This window comes from Nannospalax galili, unplaced genomic scaffold (genome assembly GCF_000622305.1).
Source record: "Nannospalax galili isolate Female #2095 unplaced genomic scaffold, S.galili_v1.0 scaffold717, whole genome shotgun sequence".
Lineage (NCBI taxonomy): Eukaryota > Metazoa > Chordata > Mammalia > Rodentia > Spalacidae > Nannospalax > Nannospalax galili.
Window position 1 is genome coordinate 1,412,641 of NW_008339763.1, and position 10,069 is coordinate 1,422,709.

General features: G+C 52.8%; 1 protein-coding gene across 3 annotated transcripts in view; it reads left to right on the forward strand.

Moving 5' to 3' along the window:
- The window catches only part of Zc3h3 (zinc finger CCCH-type containing 3), a 101,793-nt gene that overhangs the window by 57,050 nt on the left and 34,674 nt on the right, over window positions 1-10,069 (forward strand). For all 3 annotated transcript variants that reach the window (XR_003849769.1, XM_029564234.1, XM_008834527.3), the window contains exon 5: window positions 6,490-6,674. Coding sequence is in view for 2 of the 3 variants with exons in the window: in XM_029564234.1 (XP_029420094.1) it covers window positions 6,490-6,674 (185 nt within the window). In the remaining variant the exon portion in view is untranslated. The remainder of the gene's footprint in view (window positions 1-6,489; window positions 6,675-10,069) is intronic.

Sequence of the window (10,069 nt, forward strand, 5' to 3'; positions counted from 1 at the left end):
AGACAAGACCTTCAGGTCCCAAATCCAACCCTTCTGAGTCTCTTCTTTCTAATGCCCATACCCTCTCACCCTAGCTACTAGGGTGACTCTTCCCTCAACACCACATCTGTATAGGCCCAGCTCTGACCTCAGCATCTGTTGTTCAAAGGTGCTATTGGACCTGGCATGTGCAGGACATTGCTTCCAAGTTTAGAGTTGCCTAGCTGAGCTTGGGTCTCTTGAGTGCCACTGCATTGTGCCCTGCCCAGTGTGTTCCCTAGGGTCCCTGGCCCCCCTTTACCACCTGTGCTGTGAGTTCATGAGTGCAGCAGTCTGTCATCTCCGAGAGAGGAGCACATCTCTTTATCTGACCAGCTCCATGGTTGTGTCCCATTATGGGGACATTGCAGGGCCAAGGAAATTGCACCCGGAGTCTGGGTTGCAGAGACCAGGCTGTCTGGAGGACTCTCTGCGGAGGGTCATATGGGCACCTGTCAGGAAGGGCTGTTTGCCAGATGCTTGTGTACTGAGCTGCAGGTTGCTGGTAATGGTGACACAAGTGTTAGAGCCTTCTGTTGTGTCCAGACCCTGTAAAGCTAGGGAAGACCCAGGCATAGCCACCCAAGTACCCCGACCCCACCACTGCTCCTCTGCCAGCCCAAACAGCTTCTGACCTGGAAGTCTCCACTCTTAACAAGGAAGTGGACTCACAGTGCCTTTTTCTTTTTCTTTTCTCTTTTCTTACTTTCTTAAAAAAAAGATACTTTGGAGGTGTGTGCCTTTCTCCCCATTATCACTGCTTTTCATTTAAAATGTTATCTCCCCCTGCCCCATCCTTCGTGCCCCCCTAGGGGGGAGAGGGGAGGCCCAGCCTCACCCTGGTGTAGTCAAGGTTATGGTGATAAATCCTGGGGCATTGTCACTTCTATTCGGAGTAAATTGGCTGGCCGCTTTCGGGCTGAAGGAAAGATAATTTGCTGTAGTATTTCAAATGGATTAGAAATGGATTTGAAGGGAAAGTTCATGCCTCCCATTACAAAGGCGAGAAAGAAGACTATCTTAAGGCACTGTTCCCTCCCTGGCCTTCATTATCCACGCTTAATACCTTTCCTATTTTCCAGCGTTAATGAAATTTCCTGGCGGCATGGGCCTGCTGGACGGATGGGAGAAGCCTTTAGATCTGCGGCTCCCGTTGCAGAAAAGGAATTACAGAGCCGTGCCGTGAGGGCAGGCGCACGCGGGGTCCTTGGCCCCACTATTATCTCATTAATTCTATCCCCTCTTCTCTGTATAGTTCGTCTCCAAAGGCTGTCCTCTCCATTAGGGTAACAATTTACTGGAGTGCTGTGACACCCACAGCACTGAAAAGCTACAAGGCCCTGCTGGCCCCCCTGCTGCAGGGTCCATAGCCAGCGGGCAGCAGGGGAAGTGAGGGAAAGGCCCTTGCCTTGACCTCATCAGGCCCAAGGGTCTGGCCAGTTTGCCTCCAGTGCTCACCCACATGCACAGCTGTTCCACACAGGGCTCTCAGGCTCCGTGGTGAGCAAAGCAGCAAGTAGTCCCTGCCCCATCGCTAAGGACCTGGCTCCACAGGCCTTTGCACATGCAGTCTGGGATAAGAACAGAGGGGCTGGGCTGGAGAGATGGCTTAGTGGCTAAGAGCACTGACTGCTCCTGCAAAGGACCCAGGTTCGATTCCCAGAACCTACGTGGTGGCTACGAACCGTCCGTCCTTAACTCGTTCCAGGGGAATTCGACACCCTCTTCTGACCTCCGAAGCATTGCACGACATGGGTGCACTCACATACATGCAGGCAGTACACTCATATACATGAAATAAAAACATAAATTTAAAAAAAGAAAAAAAAAAGAAAACACAGGGGCTGCTCTACATGCTTCCTGCCCTCATAGCTGCTGTCACACTCCAATGAGGATTCTGTTTCTGTTTGTTTTGTTTTGTTTTTGGTCATTTGAGACAGGGTCTCCCTGTAGCCCCAGCTGACCTGGAACTCACTATGTAGACCAGGCTGGCCTCAAACTCACAGAGATCCTCCTGCCTCTGCCTCCCAAATGCTGGGATTAAAGGCGTGCACCACCTTTACACCTGGCTGGTTTTTTTGAAGAAGGAAAGAGAAAGGACAAATTGATATTTCCTGATCATTCATAAGAATGTAAACATGGACATAGAACAGTGAAGAGAACACTGTGCATCTCTCAGTTCTCATCAGTGAAGCTCCCTCATGCAACAGAGGGTCGGGAGCACAAATGGCCAAAACACAGTGAATGAAAGTTGGCGGAGAATGGGTCCTTGGACAGTCTCCTATATTGGGGTCCATTCACCCAGAGCTCAGAGACCATGGCTGAAGAGGGGGCAGAAAGATTGTTAGAACCAGGGAGGAGGTGCATGACCACACAGAAATGGCCCTACAGGCGCCTGGGACCCTTCTTGTACAAGCCTACAGCAATGCTGTCATCATGCAAACTTAGGCAGACAAAAACGCAGCATAGAACTGTGGAAATGAACAGCAGTCCCCAATCTTAGTCAGAGAATTATTGGCAGCTGATTACTGCTGGATGAGAAAGAGATGGTCTTCTTGAAGAGGGAGACGAAACCCAGGTGGATGAACCCTTCTTGAAGACTAAACCCTTCTTGAAGATAGGCTGACTAAACCCTGGTGGATGAACCTGCACTGAGGGACATCTGGGGACACTAACTTTACATAATAGGCCTTAATACAAATGACAGACTGTATGGACTCCAGTGAGGGGGGGGCTGTGGGAGGTGCCAAGGGGGAAGGGGGAAGGGGGGATAAAGATGGTTTTATGTATGAAATACACAAACTCAATAAAAAAATATAAAGCCAGGCGTGGTGGCGCACGCCTGTAATCCCAGCACTCGGGAGGCAGTGGCAGGCGGATCTCTGTGAGTTTGAGACCAGCCTGGTCTACATAGCGAGTTCAAGCCTGCTGATATAAAGAATATAAACGTGGGCCAGAGAGATGGCTTAGCAGTTACGAGCACTTCCTGCTCCTCCAGAAGACTTCAGTTTAGTTTCCAGTACCCATGTCCAGTGGCTCACAACTGCTTGTAACTCTGGCCTCTTGTCATATGTGACATTCACTCACAGAGACACACACAAATACACATAAATAAAAAAATATTTTTATTTTATGTGTATGAGTATTTTGCCTACATGTATATAAGTGCAACCATGTCTTACAAATGCCTGTGAAGGCCAGAAGAGGATGTTGAGTGGAACTGGAGTTACAGCCAATTGTTAGTCACTGTGTGAGTGCTCGGAACCTAACCTGGGTCCTCAGAACAGTCAGTACTCTTAACCACTGTGCCATCTCTCTAGCCCCTAAAATAAGTATTTTAAAAAAAAGAATATAAATATGTCAAGCCAGGCATGGTGGTACACACCTGTAATCCCACATTCAAGAGGCTGAGGCAGGAAGATCTGTTTGAGATCAGTTTGGGTTACATAGCAAGACCTTGTCTCAAAGAAAGTAAAATAAAACAATAAAATGAACATTTGGAATAGCTAAGACCATCTAGGGAAGAACTGTAACTCCAAATGAGCCTTTCACCTTTGAAGACCAATCATGAAAAGTAGGTGTTAATGAAGCTGGCTTAGCCTTCTGAGGGCACAGGCTGTGGAAACCAGGCCTGGGTATAACATCCCAGCCCAACCTGAACCCCATGCTGGCCCCTGGGTCCTGGTTCCTTGAGGCAGGCCCTTGACAGTCCCTAGCCTGAGGCTTCTCATACAGGGAGGTAGGGGCTGCAGATCTCCTTTGCGGAGCAGGTGCTCACAGAAGTGAAGGAACACTTTGCAGTTCTGGCTGGGCCTGGCTAGCTCTATGGCTGCCCCATACTGCTTTAACCTGTGGCTTGTCTGTGGCTACTCTAGGGAGGGATTGGTAGGAAGCATATTCAGAACTCACCATGCATGACACATCAGCCCCCCTCCACCCTCTGCTCCCCCAAGGATGCTTCTGCAGGGAGTGCATCAGGTGAGTTCTTGCAGGACTGGGCCCAAAATGGCAGCTGAACATGAATGTGATTTCCTGCTGTTCTGCACACTTCCTGGTAGTTGTAGACAAGTGTGGCTATACTGTGAACAGAGTTGGAGTACTTGGGAGGAGTGTACTTGGAGTACTTGGGACCCTGCACAGACCCCAGGCAGGACTCACCAGGCAAGATTAGATGACCCTGGTGGGGAAGACCAGAGTTGGCCTCTAGCCTCAGTTCTCGGATGACTAGAGGCTAGGTGAGGGGTCACTACTGCAAAGTGGTACCCTCCAGCCCCCAGGCCCCTATTCCTCATGTCACTTTAGCCCCAGGCTGGTGGACACAGGTATACAGGCCCTCAGGATAGTGAAGGACTAGCCAGCCTCAGGTTGAGCAAACTGGAGCAGCTACAGCCCCAGTTCCATTTTCTTCTACCTGGGCATTTGGGCATCCCTCTGCAGTGGCCATAGCTCCTATGGAGGATCAGGACATACCACTCCACTGAGCCTCTAGGTCTTCAAGTAGAAGGCTGATGGCACTAGAAGACCTTTTTTGGTTGGGCCTTTCCTCGTACATGGTGCAAGCCAAAGGTATAGGGCCAGTGTTCATTGGGCTGCATGTGCCCTGGGGTCCCAAGGTCTGATGGCCTGCAGCCTAGAGGGCCCTTTCCTCACCAGATGGTGCCCTGTGACAGGCGGGGCAGTGGCCAGGCAGACCGACCGCTGCAGCCTGGCCTATTGGCAGGACTCTTTCCCTCTAAGATTGGTGTTTGTGAACTTGAATTTTAATTAAGGGAAACTAGGTTAAGTGCCTTCTGTGGCCTGCTCACACTGTGTGTGTACTTACACCGCAGCTCTGGTCCCCTGATGCCTGACTCGCTTTGCTCACATTATCTCTCTAATGAGCCCTCAGAGGCACTAGCCGGCAAGAGTTATCCCATCTTGCAGGTGGAGAGACCAAGGCCCAGAGGGGCTCTGGTGCTGAATGCTAGAATGGTAGTTGAGCTTAAGCACAGGGTGTGCCTCCCCTAGCACCTCCTTTCTGTGTAGCTCCCCTGGGTGGCAGGGCAGGCTGTAGTGAATGATGCTGTAGCTGCCTTGGCGAAGCAAGCAAGCCCCCTCTGGCCATTACTCTGTAGCTCAGCACTTGGGGAATGCCTCCCTGGCCCTGACTGGCTGGAAGGGTCTCCTGAATCTACAGGATCCTGGGAGTCCTCAGGCCTTGCTTCCCTCAGGAGCTGGGTCTGGATAGGGTGCAGGGCATTGGAGGGATGGTGAGAGTACCCTGGAAGGGAGAGGCCATAGCCATGCCTGTGCCATGTTAGATATGTTGCCCTCACCCCCCCCCCCCCCCCCCCCCCCCCCCCCCCCCCCCCCCCCCATTTGAGCTGTCCCTTGAGGGATGGATACTGCTGTTCTCATGGTCTCTGTGTGAGCTCTGCTGATACATAGCTGGTGCCCATTGCCCAGGTTTGCCACTTGGGGGCAGTGCATACAGGCTGTGATCATGTGATGAGCAGAGACAGATTTACATAAACAAGGCATTGCTAAAATGCATCCTAAGGGTTGGCTCCCTGCTGGGGCCCTGGGCTCACCATGGCTGCTGGGGCACTAAGTTCCCTCTCTGGGGACAGTCTGCTTATGTCACAGCTGGGCAGGGACTGACACCTTGGTGAAGGGTTGCAGGAGTCGTCTCTTTGAGTGACAACATCTATAGTGCTTCCTCAGCTTGTTCAGTGCTTGGGCTTCCCTGGGGACCATGGGGTGTCAGGTAGGTTGAAGCCTAAGTACTTGAACTGAGGGGGAGCAGTAGGGTGACCTCTGAGGCTCAAGGTCCACCTAGCCCAGATCTGCTCTCCAGGCCACCAGTCCCACAGCTGCCCAGACCTCTTGAGCAGGGTTTCCCTTCTCCACGGTGGGCCTGGGGTGGGGTCTGTGAGAGCACCCCACCACTCTTGGTGCAGGGTTGTGAGCAGAGGAGGGGTGGGGAACATAATGATTAAGTAGACCCTGCTGACCCCACATCATCTCTGTCCTGAGGCAGCCTGGGGAGATGGAACCAACCTTGGCAGGAACCCAGATGAGAACCATCTACTGGTTCCAGGGGGCCAGGGTCCTGCACTGCTTCTCAAAATACAGACACCCAGGCACCTGCCCTCCCCTGGGCCCCAGGGAGCATTCCTAGCAGTGGTCAGACTAGGAGACAGTGTCCAAAAGTGGGTGTGTATTGAAGGAGGCCATTCCCTCCCTCTCTGACCTTTTGGGGACTCATAAATTTCTAGCCAGGTTATTTATTCAATCAATACTGTGTCTTGGGACTCCTTGTGAGTAGTCCCAGGAGACTACCACAGATATGTCCATGTGAGGGGAGAAAGGACAGAAGTCTCCTGGCAGCTGGACCAGCAGCCTTCATTCTGGGCCCCTCCCTTAGCATTGACCATCAAAGCTGGAGCTTGTCCTAGGCCCTGTCTCATAGGCAGTTTGCTACCTCTGCAGGTCCTTGGTGCTGAACCGCCAACGTCCAGCTGTCACTGGGAGTGGGAAAGCCCCACCTGGCTCCCCTCGGTGGCGGAGCAAAGGCTATCGCTGCATAGGAGGGGTCCTCTACAAGGTGTCTGCCAACAAGCTCTCCAAGACCTCTAGCCGGCCCAGTGATGGCAGCAAGTCCTTCCTCCGCACAGGTGAGCTGCAATGCTAGAGAGTATGTAGTGGTCACTATGGGCCAGTGTGTCACAGTTCCCCCACCCCCCAACCCCCCAAGCCATAGGAAGAGGACAAGGTCAAGGATCTGGAACTTAGGGACCTGATTCAAATGAATGCTCCCCAGAGGATCACTTCCCAGCCTGGAAATTAGCTTTACTCTTGGATAGGCACAGAACTTTGGTAACTGTCCCTTTTGAGCCTGAGGAGCAGCCAGAGCAGGGAGGGTGTTTCCAAACGGCCCTGGTGTACCCTGGGCAGTCTGAGGGGCACCTGCCTCTTGCTTGGCTGAGCAGCCCCTGATTTTTCATGGGGGACCATGCACAAGCACCTGTTTTGCTCTTGGACAAAGGATGAGCCAGGTTATGGTAAACATGCCCCAGCAAGTAAACACCTGGGGCTGCGGTGCCCCTAATCGCATTGGTGATGCCTCATGAACTGTATCTGGAAGCAGATGCCACTACTGCTGCAAGCCCCTGCAGCCTAGGAACAGGCTGGGGAGAAGGAAATGCTTTGGATGTGCTTATTGTACAAATTAACTAGAAAAGTAGTTTGGTTTCAGTCCAATTTTACCCTCTTCCTTGCCTTACTTTGGGATTGCAGAGGCCCAGCTATGTCCAGTAGCCTTACCCACCAGAAGGACTGAGGGGAGAAGAGGTGGCCCTGGGAAAAGATGGTACCCAGGGCAAGTCTGGGGTCATGGCAGAGCAGGGAACATCTGCTGGGGCAGCCAGCTCCTTTGTTCCGGAGCCTGTCTCCAGGCCATAGCTTCCAGCTGCTGTTCTCCAGGCAGGATATATTGGGAGCACCCTAAGATCTATTTCTTTTGGGAACAGGAGAACCTGGTAAACTCACCTGAGGATCTTGGGAGTAGCCTGGGCTCTTGCCAGGACTCTACCATGCCCGTGACCCCCGTCAGTACTGCCTGTGGTCTCCCTGTATCTGTGGCTTGCCTCTGTCCCACGCTCCAAGTACTCAGTAACCAGACTTCCTAAGTACCAAGGCTTAAGACTAGGACTGAACCTTGGGTTGGGAGATAAGCCATCTCATTGCCCTGTAGTGACCACCACCTAGTGATTGCCACATGGTTCCATCCTCAGACCCTGGGCCTAGCCATCTTGTGACTGGGTCCTGATGTGTGCTGTGCCAGGTTGGATGGGCCCATGGCATGGAGTTATACCTGCCGCCAGAACTTAATCTCTCGTGTGTAGGGGAGAGGGTATTGAGAGATGCAGATGCTGCTGGGGCAGGTGGCAAGTTTAGACTTGGCTTCTCATAGTCAGATGCCCTTCACTGAGAGACAGTAGATTCTGAGCTAAAAGGAGGACTAGGCTGTTCCCTCCAGGCAGGTAGAGCTCAGAGTAATACAGGTAGAGCAGTCACTCCTCATTGGAAAGTTGCATCTGCTCCTGGGACACAAGAGACCAAGTCTGAGCCCTGTAAAATCTGCCTTCCTGTCTCCCCCATACAACTTCCTATATCACTGTACTGTAGACAGTTCGTCCCCACTACCCTGAGTCTGGCCTTTGTGCTACTCTTTCTTGCTGTCGAGCCATCTGAGAGGGAATCCCTGTTCCCATAAGCCCTTATGTGCATCACACTGATACCCTAGCCACTTAGAGCCTGCCTCCATTCACTCAGCTGTCTAAAGGAGCCTGTGATGAGAGCAGAATGGGGGTCCCAGGGGCTTCTCCAGCATTGCCTCTGCCCCCATCCTTGCTCTTGGCAAGGCCCAAACCTGCTGCTAGTCAGGGCTATTGTTGCCTATTACCTACCAGTCTTGGAAGCCACTGTGGGACAATTCTGGGGCTTGGGAGGGGAAAAACAGCTCACCAAGGCCGAATCCTTCCTTCTAAGGGCCAGGGGAGGTGGTAGGTGAGCTGGATAGCACTAGCTGTCTGGACCCCTATAAGACTGTCACCCCACTGTGAAGAAGGTGGATTGCTCCCAGCTGTGCACTGCTACAGACTGGCCCACTTACCCTAGTCATAATTAAATAGATTTCCTCCCCTAGCGTCAGCAAACTTTTGACTTCAACAAAAACATATAACCCTCCATGAAAGGGATGGGGCTCCATCTCTTCTGGCCATTCCTCCAAACCCTCAAGGACAGAGTCAGCATCAGCCCTGGCTTTCCTGGCTCCCTGAAGTTCATTCTACCCTCCGATGTGCACCCTGCTGCCCACAGGGCCCAACCCTTGCTCTGTACTTTGGTTTAGAACCTGTGTCCTTGGCTGGTTGGACTTTCTGTGGCCACCAAGAGCCTGACAGTCCCTGCAGTGGGGGCAGAGGACCAGTCTCAGACTATAAGGCTGACTCTGGCTTGTTTGTGGCCTCCAGAGTCCCCGGGCCAGAGCGAGGCAGGTGTGGGCTTGTAGTCTTGAGCTACTGACCATCCACCCACATGTTCCTGGGAGAGTAGACTGTAAGTTCCTATCTCCACCCTACCTGTCCTTCCCTGGGTGTTACAGGGTCACATAGGGGGACATGTGAGCTACTTCCTAATGGTGCGGAGCCACTGCCCCTTGCTGCTTCTCCCTGGAACTTCCTCTGCCACTTTGGTCTTCTTCCCAAGGGTGCATCTCCAGGTGCTTTTGATGGTTGTGCCCTGCCTGGGCCTAACAGGATCCCGGCTGAGCAGACCAGGTCTTGAGAAAGCCCTTGCTCCAACCTCCTGGGAGCAGCTGGCCAGCTCAGCAGTGGAATGGGAACAGACACCAGAGCTTGACCCCTTGCTTGACTGGTGGGCTCTGCCATACTGACAGCCTGTACTGGGGAGGCTCTGACCTATCAGGGAGATGAGCTCCCTTAGTGGACCAGGGAACAGACAGGGCACCAAGCAGGGGTGGAGCTGGAGGGAGCCAGTGCCTATTTTGGGAAGCTCCAGGGAGTGAAAGTATCCAGAGCACACAGCAGAGGCAGCACCTTGTGCTCCCAGGTCCAGGCTGTGCTGTTGAGCTTTTTGCACCTCCAGTTGCTTCTTTTCGAGCCAGCTACTTTATGTGCATTTTTAACATTGCAAAGCATTTGGAAAGGTGCCTCCCGTTCTTGTCAAAACTCCCACCGTGAGCCCCACACTGATGTGCTTTTAAAAGCGGAAAGAGGAGAAAGCTGCACCCCACCAGGTCCTGACGGGTGGCACGTGGTGCCTGTATGTCCCTGGCTGGGAGCAGATGGCGCCAGTGTCACTAGTGGCCTGGGCGGCAGCCTGGGAACCAGCGTTCATTGACAGGCTATCACATTGCACGTCACTTCATTACAAAGGCTGGCAGATGTGAGTATGTGCCTGTGCCACCTGTACGGGACTTGGCTGCTACCCTAAGAACAGGTATCCTTGCTGGAACTAGTGGCCACCGTAGACTCCCCCCCCCCCCCCC